At 39.9% G+C, this 14,911-nt stretch overlaps 1 protein-coding gene across 2 annotated transcripts in view; it reads left to right on the top strand.

The window, feature by feature from the left end:
* braf (B-Raf proto-oncogene, serine/threonine kinase) overlaps positions 1-14,911 on the top strand; it is a 33,735-nt gene that overhangs the window by 6,716 nt on the left and 12,108 nt on the right. Inside the window, exons 2-10 of one of the 2 annotated variants that reach the window (XM_059325512.1) lie at positions 5,049-5,150; positions 5,265-5,552; positions 6,513-6,616; positions 8,666-8,768; positions 8,877-9,025; positions 9,933-10,052; positions 10,174-10,333; positions 11,004-11,043; positions 14,052-14,171. In XM_059325512.1, coding sequence (XP_059181495.1) covers positions 5,049-5,150; positions 5,265-5,552; positions 6,513-6,616; positions 8,666-8,768; positions 8,877-9,025; positions 9,933-10,052; positions 10,174-10,333; positions 11,004-11,043; positions 14,052-14,171 — 1,186 coding nt within the window. The remainder of the gene's footprint in view (positions 1-5,048; positions 5,151-5,264; positions 5,553-6,512; positions 6,617-8,665; positions 8,769-8,876; positions 9,026-9,932; positions 10,053-10,173; positions 10,334-11,003; positions 11,044-14,051; positions 14,172-14,911) is intronic. The other variant, XM_059325513.1, reaches the window with a different exon arrangement.

The following is a 14,911-nucleotide window of genomic DNA, read 5'->3' as shown; positions in this document are numbered from 1 at the left end:
TTCTCGTTAGAAGTCAGGCAGTTGAATTCTGGACAATCTGGAGTCTATGAATGGATTTTTGGTTCAGGCAGGTAAAAAGGCTGTTGCAGTAATCCAAGCATGATGAGATAAAAGCATGTTACATGGTCTCTGTGTCTTTAAAAGTTAGCATAGATCGTATTTTAGAAATATTTTGAAGGTGATAAAAACAGTATTGCACAAGCTTTGTGGTGTGTTGATCAAAACATAACTGATTATCAAACCAGACTCCCAAGATTCTTTGCGACAGGAGTAATATCAATTAGGAAGCCAGCAGATGGCAGTATTTGTTTTGCCATCTGCTGGGAACCAATAATGAGGATCTCTTTTATTTGCGTTCAATTGAAGGGAATTCTGTGACATCCAGTTTTTTACATCATGCTGTTCAATGCGTTCAGCATACCGGGGTCTGTGGGTCTGATAGGCAGGTACAGCTGTGTGTCATCAGCATAGAAATGAAAAGATGTTTTGATGTTGTGTTTTTGAATGAATTTTTTCCAAGAGGAGTCATACACAATGAAAATTAAATTGGTCCTAAGACTGACCCCTATGGCACACCATACTTCACGGCAGCAAATGAAAACATAAAGTTATTAATAGACACACAGAACTTCCTGTTCGACAAGTAAGAATAAAACCACTCCAGAGCTGTACCAGATATCCCCACCCAGTGCCTCAGTCTGTTTTCAAGGGATGCAGTGATCTACTGTGTCAAACGCAGCACTTAGATCCAGAAGTACCAAGACTGAGCACATGCCCTGATCAGCAGCCATTAAAAGGTTGTTTGTAACTTTGAGCAGGGCAGTCTCAGTGCTGTGGTACTTCCGGAAACCAGATTTAAACTTTTGGAATACGTTATTGTTTTCCAATGCAGACAGTAGTTGTTTTGACAGTTTTTTCAAAAAAGTTTTTATATTAAAGGTAACTTTGAGATTGGTCTAAAATGTCCAGGTAGGCAGCGATCCAGCCCAGTTTTTTTTTTTTAGTGGGGGGTGTAGAACAAATGTAGGATTATGCCAAACTAGTTGATAATGTGTGTTTTTGAGAATTTCACCTTTTGTGTTGTTAAAGTATTTGGCACAGAGTGTTTATGGTTACACCAAATTGACATTTTTACCATTATCCCTTAAATATTCTCTCAAAATGTATCAAATCCAGAAATTCTAGACAAGATGTTCAAAAAGAGAATGTATTCAGTAATTTGTGAATTTATTTTCAAATTTTAAACTTTTTAAATGTAACTAAACCAAACGGACATTTCCGACATGTTTGATAGAGTAAATGTGCTCACAGCTGATCACCGTAGTCGATCTAAAATTTATCATGATCAATAATCGTGATCATATGATCGCCCAGGTCTAATTCAGCTTCTAAATCATTAAAAGCTTGTAACCCATTGTCGCTATACAAGTTTTTTAAAACATGAACACCCCTGTTTTTCTAATGTGTAACGAATGAGAAGACTATATTACCAGTAAGAAGCCAGGAATTCTTGATAACGAATGACCGGCTGTGCCACTTAAGGTTTAATTGGACATATCTCATTGCATTTACACTTACATTTAGTCATTTAGCAGATGCTTTTATCCAAAGCAACTTACAGAAAAGGAAAACAATCAAGGTATAGTGCGATAAGAGGCATTAGTGCAGCAATAAGTGCTAGTGATGATTCTTAAAGGAGTAGAGTTGTTCGTGTGGTGCTAGGAGAGAAGGTCTTCTCTGAAGAGCTGGGTCTCCAGGATTTTTTTAAAGGTAGAGAGAGACCCCCCTGCTCTGGTAGGAACTAGCAGTGCGTTTCACCAACGGGGAACAACAAACGCAGAGTTTGGATTGCCATAAATGAATGGGTGGCAGAGCCAGGTGCCGTTCATTGGAAGAGCGCAACGGTCGTGAGGTAGCATATCGTAGCATCGTTCATATTCCTTCATTTATCTGGTTTAGCAGAGAGCAGTAAAGTCCCGGTAGTGTGTTTACGTCAAACGGCACTGTTTTAATACTTTCTGTAACCCCTCTGTATCAGGGCGTTCAATTAGGTAGGTTCAGTACCGGAGACAACTTTGTAGGCGAGCATTAGAGATTTTAATTTGATGCGGGCTGCAACAGGTAGCTAGTGGAGCTCGATGATCAGCAGTATGACATGTGACCTTTTTGGATGGTTGTAGACCAGGCGCACCGCCGCGTTCTGGATCATCTGAAGGGGTTTCACTGTGCAGACTGAGTGTCATCTGTATAGCAGTGATAGGAAAAGCCATGTGATTGGATAATGTGACCCACGGAAGTGGTGTTCATAGGGAATAGCAGGGGCCCCAGCACTGAACCCTGGGGACAACTGTCCGAGCCAGGATACACTGAATGAGCGTCCTGTCAGGCAAGATTCAAACAAGGAAAGAGTCAAGCCAGAGATGCCCATTTTAGAGAGAGTAGAGAGGAGGATGCAATGGTTAACTTTGTCAAAGGCAGCTGATACGTTAAGCAGAATGAGGACAGAGGACTTTGCTGCTGATCTTCTTTCTTTTAAGGCTTCTGTCACAGACAACAGAGCAGTTTCATTCAAGTGGCAACTCTTAAAACCAGATGGATTTGGATCAAGAGGATTGTTGTGTAGGAGGAATTCTGAGAGTTATTTAGCGACCGCCCGTTCAATCGTTTTGGATAAGAATGGAAGAAGTGAGAGAGGACGATAGTTCTGACTTAGACTTCAGCAGGGTTGAGAGAGGGTTTCTTGAGTAGAGGCGTCACCTGAGCAGTTTTAAATGCGGTGGGAAAAGTCCCGGAGGACAGTGACGCATTTACCACATGTGTGATTTCCTTAATTTTGCGGGATCGGTGATCGGCCGATTCTACGTCAAACCGATCTTATCTAGCATCTTAGCTACCTCGATAATAACTCCCCACCGGCGAAGCAGTGCTCCCAACTTTGTTGCTAAATTTAGCAACTTTTCAGACCCCCGGAGGCCGGCTCGTTAAGAAGAGTCGCTGTTTGCGGCAGTTAGTTACAGTTAGCTCTGTAGCAGTACAGTGTGTATGTGCTGCTGCTGCAGGAGGTGTTCACTTAGCGATCTCTGTTTGTTCACAACAAGCACCGACACTCTGTTTCTTCTTCTACAGTTTGGCATCTAGCCCGCCACACTGTATAATCAAATGCTACGCTGCCCCCGTGTGGAAGGCACCAGTAATACAACTTTTTTTCCTTCCAGATAGGATGAACTGTTCCTTTTTTTTAATTTAATGACTATTCGAATATTCGAAAATTGATGCCCATCCCTGGTTGTATGTATGTTGTACTATTACGAAACCAAAAACTCAGGACACGTTATTTATGGTTGCAGTTCTATTGTTAGTTTGTCCTGTAAATTGTTGCTATTTATTTTAAGTTCAGTATTTTATTAACTACCTCAGGCATTGTGATTTCCTTTATTTGTTAAAGAAAAATACTGCTGTGTTATTGTTTTTCAATAAAACAAGATTCAAACATTGAAGGTTCAGCTGTGAGTTATAAAAAAATCTGTATCGGCCAAAATCGGAATCGGCAGGTCAGGCTTTTTAAAAATCGGTGATCGGCCAGAAAATTTAAATCGGTGCACCCCTATTATAGGGTCCAACAAGCATGTAGTAGGACGGCAACATGTCAATAGTTTGGATACCTCACTCTCAGACAGGGGTGTGAAGTCAAAAAATTAGGTGCTAGCAACTGATTCAATGCTGCCCAGCAGAGATGCAGAGAGATATGTAGTAGGACTTCTTCATGTCACAGTGTTAGGAGTCAGGTGGAGGGTGAGCTAGTCACCCACAATATACAAGAGAAATGAAAACAAACAAACAATACAATGAATAAAAACAAGTAGTACAGGATCTAAAACATATAAATCAACATAAAACATAAACATATATTGAAATAAAAAATAAATAAACATACCAGGTTTAAGTCACTGTATACGTTCTTAAATGTTACTTATTACAGTCTAGATCAAGCAGGCAGCAAGCTCATTTCAGACCAAATGTCTTGCCATCAGAAGCAACATGATGACAGGGAGGTGCCAGTAATGGGTCTTTTTATACAAAGTGGTGCAAAAAGTCTCCCAGACAGGTGCAGCAGTGCTTTTGTCGTGGTGATGAGCAAAGCATTTCTTTCCGTGTACTAAATCAGTAGAATCAGTTCATCAGAAATATTCATACAAACGATTTGTTCACCAAATCACTGAGCGTTCAGTTCTGCTTGCTTGTGAACTGAGAACGGCTGTTCGGGATTAAGCCAATGAGCTCAGAATTTGATGGCTTAAGCTACAGTTTGCAAACTAAAAGCTGCTACACAGGGCGCCCGTTCACTGTATTTGTACATTCAGGGCTCCTGTTCATGTAGTCTAGTACAATCGGTACACAAACCAAATCACTGACTGACTGACTGACTGACTGACTGACTATGCCTAGCAGACAGTTCAGGGGTGGGCTTGAGCGACCCTGTGCACTACTTGGCACTTACGGTCTAGAGCAGCAATTCTCAACCTTGGGGTCCCGACCCCAATTGGGGTCGCGAGATGATTTCTGGGGGTCGCCAAATCATTTTGGAAGTCAGCTGTCTCCACTGTGTTAAAGTGTTCATGTGTTTTAGTCTTTTTGGTCATTTAACGTCCTTTTTTGCCATTTTGTGTCTTTTTTGGGCCGTTTTGTGGTCAATTTTGAGTCCTTTTTTGCTTAATTTTATGAAATTTTCAAAACATCACTAAGCAACAGCCTTCTTACTGTTCACCAGCTTTACAGCAGCTCTGATAGATTCAGGTTGCAATAGTCTGACATAAATCTTGGGTAAAGAACTGTGACTGTCTAAATGACACAAAGACCATTTCATATGATGCAGTCTGACCCTGGCATTATGCGAGAATTTATAGGACAGGACAACAGTTGCCTGTTAAACTATTTCAGAGAGGCTAAGTTAGGAAAATTCAATCTTCTGTTGGCCTCCCACAACGGTTGTTGTGCATTAACTGAACAATATTAATGTGTTTTACATTGTTTGCTTCCCTCCCCCACAGATCTGGAATATCAAACAGATGATAAAATTGACACAAGAACACTTGGAGGCCCTACTGGACAAGTTTGGAGGAGAACACAATCCCCCGTCCATATATCTAGAGGTAAGATAGGCTTGTTTTTTTATGAAAACAGTTGCAGAAAACAAAATCTTTTAAGTGTCACATCAGGTATGGATGTTGTTGAGTCAGTACTGTCTGGTATGTTGTCTCTGTCAGGCCTATGAGGAGTACACCAGTAAACTGGATGCCCTGCAGCAGAGGGAGCAGCAGCTGCTGGAGGCTATGGGCAACGGTACAGACTTCTCCTGCTCTCCTTCTCCCATGCCAGCCCTTCTGGAGGTCAAGATGGGAAGTTGTGGGGTGGCAGGTGGGGCTCAGGCCTTTCCCTTAGCCCCCAACACCTTGGCTGTCCTGCAGACCCCCACCGACGCTAGCAGAGCCAACCCTCGCTCCCCCCAGAAGCCCATTGTCAGGGTCTTTCTGCCCAACAAACAGAGAACAGTGGTATGTTCATGCCCTCTTTGACCATATATATGTGGTGAGCAGGATTTTAAGGTTTTGGGATTTCTTTGTCCAAGATTATGAGAAACTAAGGCCCCGCTTACACGAGGATGCTTGCGGGTAAAAACGACAAAATATTTTATGGGAAGTGCCTTTCGTTTAGACGGCGACAACGTTTTTTGGGGGTAAAAAACGCAAAAATCTGAAACCACCTTCCAAAGTGGAAAAGTTAAATATGCTCCGCCGTAGCATGTCCGTCTACACTGACAAGACGCAAAACTCTGCTCAGATCTGCTCACGTCACGTATGTGTTTACGTCGCATACATGTGCCAGTACAGGAAAATAAACAAACGTGGGATTATTTCCATGCGTCGGACCTTCAAGCTGCTCTGACAGCTCTAATAAACTTACAGGAGTCTTTCCACCAAATGTACAGGATATGTACAGATAGTATTAGTGAACAGAGAAGGATCTGTAATTACCTCTATCACATTTTGGATGCACCGATTGGTCGGAGGCGAGCCAGACGGCTTTGGATGAGACCTGGGAGATCTAGTGGATGGTGGAGAACTTTGTGGAAGGAGTAGCTGATGAAAATGCGTGGTGTGAAAACTTCCACATGCCCAAAGATGCTCTTATCGCTTTAAGTGATGCCGCCTGGCATGTATACAATCCAATTCCACACACTTTTGCGTCACCGTATGCACGCAGATTTCCTCCCGAAAACGCTCGTCTAAACACGGAATAAAAAGTGAAGACGTGACGCAACTTTTGCGTCTTCTGTTCAGACCGTCATCATGTAAACGTAGCTTAAGACTAACAAGAAACAATCCCACTCCACGTTGCAATCAAACATTTTACCGTTCAAACTTGGTGTGGTTGTGTTAACTAATTTCCTTTTTGATGTTTGCCTTCTCTGCTCTAGCATGTCAGATCAGTGAGTGATGTTGTGCTGTGTTCAGGTCCCGGCCCGCTGTGGGATGACTGTGAGAGACTCACTGAAGAAAGCTCTGATGATGCGAGGCCTCATTCCAGAGTGCTGTGCAGTCTACAGGATACAAGATGGGTAAGTGTGTGACTTATGCTTCCTATACACCAGAAGACTTTGAAAAGATTTGGAAAGACTCCTGCAAGACTATCAGGTCACACCTGCTCACATCTAAAGACAAGTGTTTAGAGTTTTTAGTCCCAGCCTAGTCTCACACTGAGATTCTACAAAGACTGTGAATCTTGCAGGGTCACTATTTACAAGACTACAACTAGATTTCCTTTAGCATTTTTACCTACCATGCAATTTTTGTGTGTGCAGTGGTTTGTGTTGGAAAAAAAACAACAAAAAGAAGAGGAGAAGATGCCACAAAATGCCCCTCACAAAGCTGAAAAAGGGTTTCTGTTTTTCTGACATGAAAAGTTGACTATTTTACAGTAAAAATAGAAATAAGGAAGAATAAAGGAAAGGAAACTCTAGAAAAGAATTCATGATATACATTTATGTCCTATTTAAATATAATTTGTTTAATTGAATAATTATACTTATCAGCTCTATCAACTTTCATTTAGTTAATCACACATTCATCATCAATTATTTATTACTTATTTATGTATAGGCCTACATTTATTTATACATTTTTACTGGGGCTGCTTTCTGTTCTCTTTACTAAGAAACAGCGCCCCCTAAAGACTTTCAGTTTTTAGTCTGGGACTGTGAAAATCTTTTGGTGTAAACCCAGCATAACACATGGTACTGCACTAACTAATACAATAATAATTATTAATAATAATTAATAATATTACATGGAACAGATACACAAGGCTCTATGACTGATTGATGAATTTATGCTCTCCTGTTTGTGTTTTTATTTCCACAGTAGTTTTCTCTCATGATGGACTTATCAATATAGAAGTAGTAAACTTAAACATCAAAGCAGCCTTCAAGAGGCCTTTTTGGTTATTTTTATTTTTTTTTAAAACAAAAAAACATAAATCATAATTTAAACTTCAGACAAGCGGATTTGATCATTTGTTATATTTTGACTCTGATACCAAAGTTAACAAAAGTTTTCAACTTGCATTTAAAACTACAAATACATCCGAGACAGGTGTAAATTTCCAAATGGTATGACCTTTGATATTGAATGGGGCAGTCACTTCAGGAGAAAGAAAATGAAGCCGTCATTTTTGATAAATTGGCCACATGTTCAGAATCTAAACGGTTAGTTCCTGTTTTCCTGTTTCTCTGAACCACAAAACCCACCAGTAGGTTTCGAACGTATGGTTTCTTTAAAAATGGCCAAAAATACACTGGTTTGTCATAAAAAATAATATGAAAAAGCAACCAAAAGGAAGCTTAAATTGAGTTATTCCTTCAAAATCCCTTTATTCTACACATACATTGTATCGATTCTCATTAAAACATTGACAAAAAATAAACATTTTGCACCAACTAGATTCTGTAAAAGCATTAAATTCTGTGCTCCTCAGCGCAACTGGGAAGCCATTTTTCAAATATTCATTGAAAATCGTACCGAACAGCAGGCTTCATAGAGCAGAGAGAAAAAGACAAGAGAGATTGAAATAAGAAAAATGAAAATAGTTCAATATTATTTTATCTGTGAAAGCTTTGTATTTGTAGATTCCATTTTATTCCAACTTAAAAAAAAACAAATAATAAAATATATTCAACTTGTGCTTTTTTACACACACACACACACACACACACACATATATACATATATATATATATATATATATATATATTATAAAGATCATTCTCACTGGACTGCACTTTAAAATAAAGTAATTGTGCACAAAAATGAGAAATGTCATTGTTGTGCAAAAATAATTGTCTCATTGTTTCAATCAGGGTATTTGTATCTTCCAAATAAACTTAAATTTGATTTTTTAAATAAGCTAAATAAAGGTTTTGAATGCTTAAATATCATCTTTGCCTTTAAAAGTGCCCCTCTAATTAAACACTGGCCCCTCCTTGGCCCCCACAGTAAAATTGGTCTAGAACCGCCACTGGGTTCAGTGGTCATGTTTGTGCAACTTTTGATGTGGTTAAACTAATTCTGAGGTGTAGACCTTTACAACAACTGTCCACTTCTTGTTTCAGAGAGAAGAAGCCGATTGGCTGGGACACAGACATCTCCTGGCTGACAGGAGAGGAGTTACATGTAGAAGTGTTGGAGAATGTGCCGCTGACTACACACAACTTTGTAAGTACTGTTTCACAAAATACCACTCCAATGACGAACACTACATCCTGATTTTTTTGCTCGGCATACTTGGTCCTGATTGTGCTGGCGTGTGCATTTGATTGACAGGTGAGGAAGACCTTCTTCACGTTGGCCTTCTGTGACTTCTGCAGAAAGCTGCTGTTCCAGGGTTTCCGCTGTCAGACCTGTGGCTACAAGTTCCACCAGCGCTGCAGCACTGAAGTTCCCCTCATGTGTGTCAACTACGACCAACTAGAGTGAGTCACACACACAGTGGAAGCAGCATCAAACCTTTTCCATTAATATAGCAGGGGGCCCTTTTAGGGCTGGGCGATATGGACCAAAGTCATATCCCGATATATTTAGCCTGAATATCGATATACAATATCTATCCCGATATTTTCATTGCAAAGTGAGAGCAAATGTTCATTCAACGTCAGAGTCAAATATGACATGTCACAAGTAGTTTTATTGAAACTGTTTATTTAAGTGAACGTAAATATTGTAAGTACCTTTTTAAAAAAAATGGGGGAAAAAATCCATAAAGTGCACATTTAAATAAAAAAAATCATAAATTAAAGCCTATGAAATAAAATAGGCCAATCTTTTTCTGAAATAAATATCTTTATATGAGAAAAGAATAACGGACATTACAAAATAACTAAATAAGACCCTAGTAAGGGCAGCATTTATATATAAAGAAGAAAAATTGAACTATATCAATATATTTTTAAAAGTGATATGGAATTAGACCATATCCCATATATCTTTTGTATCGATATATCGCCTAGCCCTAGCCCCTTTTACTAATTAGTAACCACAAACTTTGTATAAATCTTGTTGACATGTTTATCCACAACAACTCTTTTATTTTAAAGGGGAACTCCACCAATTATACACATCAAGGCATGTTTCTGTGCGTTGGAGAATACTAGTGCATATGTGAAAAGAGTAGTATAAAGTGTCTCCTGCGAGAGCTGAATGAAGTCTGATAAATGTTCGGGTTAGTCCGTTTCCTCGCCAAGTTCTCTGTTGTACCCCTGTCTGTCACATGGCTTTATTATTGTTGTCTAGCTAGTGTTAGGTGCCAAGTAACGCCTGAAGCATTGTGGAAAAATACTGAATACTATAGAAGACATCTTGATGACTGTGTGTGTTCTGCAGCTTGTTACTAGTGTCCAAGTTCTTCGAGCATCACCCATTTACCCAGGAGGAGGTCTCCTCAGAGGGAACCACCCCCGTGTCTGAAGTATGTCCATCACTCCCCCCATCCGACTCCACTGGGTGAGTCGTCCACCATCACGCTCCTCAGTTGAGCAGCAGCAACAGGAGTCGCCAGTGTTTTACAACAATACAGTTTTTTCATTCTGAGAGTACTTTTCACTTACAAAATGTATCTTTCCAGGTCTATATGCCACACCACTGTGTCCCCATCCAAGTCCATACCCATCCCTCCCAGTTTCCGGCCCAATGAGGAGGACCACCGCAACCAGTTTGGCCAGCGGGACCGATCGTCCTCTGCCCCCAACGTTCATATCAATACCATTGAGCCTGTCAACATTGATGTGAGTCTGCTCCCACTTTGTTGGACTGACTGTTTGATAGTGTGTGTGATGTGTGCTTCTCAACCATTGACTCCGATAGTCGTTTCTGTAGATTTTTTTCCAACCGAAGAGAAAATGAGCTAACCAACTTAAAGCTGTAGTTTTATTTGTCAGTCTACAGCGGTCATACGTAATGTAACAGCTAACATCCAGTACATTTTTGACAAACACTGACCTTTTTATTCATGTTTTAATATCTGTTTTTTTATTATCTAATTTTTGTACACAGATGCGAGATATTATAAGGATAATCCTTAAAATATCTCGCAGCCGTGTTTCGCCTATAAGACAATAAAAAGGTGTTTTCATGTGTAAAATGGAAAATGGAGCTTTTCATGGCTTCCGACCAGTTACACTCAGTCCAGTGCAGTTTTATTTTTAAACATAATGCTGTTTGCAGCCTTTTCTTTAAGCAACTGCCTTACAGGAATATCATCAGCTTCAATTCTAAAGCATAGCTTACACATTTGATCTTCGTTTGGAAAAATGACAGCCGTAGTTGCTGTAACAGCTCAGATTCAGTTTACCAGCATCTGGATGGATGGTCATGAAGTGGAGTGCAGTACAGTACAGTGAATTGAAAGTGTGAATAGTGTTTAAATTATTAATTTACTTTCTCGTTTCCGTTCAGGACCTGATTCGAGATCAGGGCTTGCCAAGGTCAGATGGAGGTAAGGATCAACGGAGTAGGGTTGTGGCTCATTCTGTGGCTTTTTTTTTTTTCTTTCCACCATCCCGCGTCTGCGTGCTCTTGGTCTTTTGTGTGTGTGTGAAGTTCAGGCCCAAGAAGTTAAGTCAGTTCTGTTTTGCCCTGCACCCTACCAGTTACTGAGAGCAGCTGACACACAGACACACGTTTGTCAGGTCTGTGGGTCAGGATTCTAGAATCTGGAAGAGCAGAACTTTCAAACCTTCTTTATTTTTTCCAGTCATACTTTGAGCTGTTCTACCAGACCAAAACTCCTCTTCAGAAGTGTTGGAAGGAATACACATAACTTTTGTAAAAAAATAAAAAATATAAATGAATATAAAATCACCAAACGTTTTTCAGTAAAGCAGATATTTGTTTTAGCCTTCATGATGTAAAAATGATTGATTAGATAACATGCTTTTGACAACTAATTGTAGTTAAGGGTACCTAAAAAGTCCTGGAATAATGCAGCTTCTATCAAGGATGGACAAATGTGTTATTTAATAAAATTAAAGACCTTGGAATTGTTCCATTTGAATCCACATCAAATACACACTATGGTAGACAACCATGGCCAAATAATATTTTTTTTATTCAAATAAATGCAGTAGATAATTTAGACAATTATCCAACATGCCTCATCTCACATGTCCTTACTGTCTACCTTAAGTCTGGTAACACGTTTTGAAGATATCCTGCACAGCACTAGACAGGACTGAAATCTTTGTTGATAAAGGCTCTTATTTTCAATGGCATATTTATTAACAGTACATTTGACAATACCACTGATTTGTTGCATTCAAATTCCTGAATTGAGTTTGAGCCATTTTTCAAAAATGAAGTGCAACAATAGAAAAATATAGATAGGAAAATAGTTTATAGTCAGAATTTTTTAATGTCAAACTATTAATTTATTTAAAGCAATATTTCAACAATTTGGGAAATACATGTATAGGCTTGCTCCTTGTAAGTAGCCCTCGCTGCCAGTGGATGTCAGACAAGGGCAACATAAGAAACATTGCCACAAACAAAAAAAAGGTTTGAACATTATGTAAATCTAATCTAAAATGTTTGTTAAATGAGCATTAAGTCTTACATTAAGAACAAGCATAGAATATATTTTTGACCTCACTGGGCATCCCACTATTCCAGATACTGACTTAAAACCTGCCACAGAGTGGGGATTGGAAAGAGTAACAACCGGTATCTCAGCATTATAACTATCCCCCACAGCAGGTCCACTACAACATGCTAATGCTTCTAGTGACTTGACGCCATACAGTCTGAACAATGCTAGCCGACTGAAAAGCTAACATAATCTCAATCACACTCAGTACGTTTACATTACACTTGAAAAATCAGAATTATTGCCTTAATCCGACTATAGCTGGACAACTAAAGTGCATGTTAATGTGTGAGCCCGTTGTAGTAGCCGGTCACATTAGCCCATCGTAGTAGCCGGTCATATTAGCCCATCGTAGTAGCCGGTCACATTAGCCCATCGTAGTAGCCGGTCACATTAGCCCATCGTAGTAGCCGGTCACATTAGCCCATCGTAGTAGCCGGTTACATTAGTCCATCGTAGTAGCCGGTCACATTAGCCTATCGTAGTAGCTGGTCACATTAGCCCATCGTAGTAGCCGGTCACATTAGCCCATCGTAGTAGCCGGTCACATTAGCCCATCGTAGTAGCCGGTCACATTAGTCCATCGTAGTAGCCGGTCACATTAGCCCATCGTAGTAGCTGGTCACATTAGCCCATCGTAGAAGCCGGTCACATTAGCCCATCATAGTAGCCGGTCACATTAGCCTGTCGTAGTAGCCGGTCACAGATCAACCGGAAAGGCGGCCATATTTACCTGCTGAAACGACGCATATCAATCAATCGTTATTCGATTTTCTCAGTTGTATCTAAACTGGGACAAGGACAGAAGTCCTTTTTAGACGCCAAAATCGATTTTTAAGCTTAGCTCTACTAAACTGTGCATGTAAACACACTGAGTAAGTTTCTGATTAAGTAAACATGGAGCAACATTAGACATTCCCAGCAAACACATCGTTCGTCTCTATTCCAGTATCATCCAGCATCTCCAAGTTTTTAGCAGCTTTCATTGCTTAGCAACTTGTTGGTTGGTGGATGGGGCTACACAAATATGTTTTCACATTCTGTTTATGTACATATTAAACAAACAAGATACAAAATGGCTTTCTGCTAAACTAGACTGACCACGTCCTTATTCCCGCTAGAGTAATTCAGAATGAACAACAAACTCCATTGTGTCTTGTAGTACAATCAAAAAAATACCTAAAGAGACATTTTTATGCAGCCAAATTCTACATTTAACTTTAAGAGCCTAACGCATACTGTGAAAGGGTCCAAGTTCTAAGACAATAGACACAGTGTACTGTGGTAGTGTTTCGTCAGTTACAAGGTAGCAACACCCAAAGCATACCCTTCTTTATTGTCTATTTAACTCAAACCATAATTTACAAAATTAATGCTGTATTGAGGGAGACCTGAAATCTAAATGTTTATTGAGATTATAAATCAAGTGAGAAGTGGCTCATTTTCTCATTGACTTTTATTTGCATTAGTGGAATCGCCCCCTGCTGGCCATTAGAAAGAATGCAGATTTAAGGCATTTCTGCATTTGTGTCAGGGAACTGTTTACATCCTCTGGATCATTGCTACTTGCTGCAGCTCTGTACTTAACACAGGAATGAAATTAATATCAATCTGAACATCTCACTTACAGAAAGAAAGCAAATATTTCCCAAAATGTTGTCAATGACATGTATGACATACAGTAACTCTTAGCAAAATTGAACAGTGTGAAACTTGCATATACCCTGACAACGGATGTAGTGTGATAGGAGGACTCTCCATCCGAAGATCAGTTGTAGCCATGGACAGTAGCTGGTTGGTTGGAGGTGAGAGGGGCAGGGTGAGTAGCAGTGATGGTCTGTCTGTTTCTCTTTGCCCTGCAGCCCCCCCGACCCACCCCGCCCGCTGCTTGAGGAAGCACCGAACACGGACCTCAAGCCCCCTCCTATACTCCTACCCCAATGACATAGTGTTTGATTTTGAGCCCGAGCCTGTTTTCCGAGGTAGTTAGGCCTCTGTGTGTTCCTGTGTCCTTCACCCTCCCCCCACACACACCCCCACTCCCCACACACCAACCCCCCGCCCTGTGTCACATCCACTGTGTGTGTCCCCCTCTTTTTTCCCGTTATGTCCTCACATGCTCTATGTACCACACACCTGACAGTTCACAGAACACTCAGACATCTCACCACAACTCTGATCAGACTGATCTGCTCTTTAGATGGATGGTAGTTTATTTAGATTACTGAAATGCTTTGTTGATGAAGTAATGTTAACTATAGTCAATAATATAATAATAAAATCTTTTTCATGGCAGTACTCTAATGAGAATTGAAGTAATCCAAGTCACTTGTTCTGACTCCAGGCTTGAAATGACCATCTACCACTGTGAAAGCACACTGCAAAAAAAAGAAAAGTTGGGTGAACTCAAAATTTCAAGGCAACAAACTTCGATAAAATTTTAAGTTGGACAATTAAACTTAATATTTTAAGTTTTGTTTTTGAATTTGATCAACTCTGAATTCAGATTTTTGTCAACTCAACTGTAAGTTGTACAAACTTATAATTTTACATTATAAGTTTGTACAACTTATAATTTTACATTATAAGTTATAATAACTTTGAATCCTTACTTCTGCAATGTGCTGAATTGGCACGATTGTACCGCCGCGATGAAATGTCAGCTAATGTTGCGACCACAATTTTGAGTTAGCATTGATACGCTAATGGCTACTCTTGTAGC

The sequence above is a fragment of the Centropristis striata genome, chromosome 22 (assembly GCF_030273125.1).
Source record: "Centropristis striata isolate RG_2023a ecotype Rhode Island chromosome 22, C.striata_1.0, whole genome shotgun sequence".
Lineage (NCBI taxonomy): Eukaryota > Metazoa > Chordata > Actinopteri > Perciformes > Serranidae > Centropristis > Centropristis striata.
The sequence above is the reverse complement of the archived record's forward strand: the minus strand, read 5'-3'. Positions and strand labels throughout refer to the sequence as shown.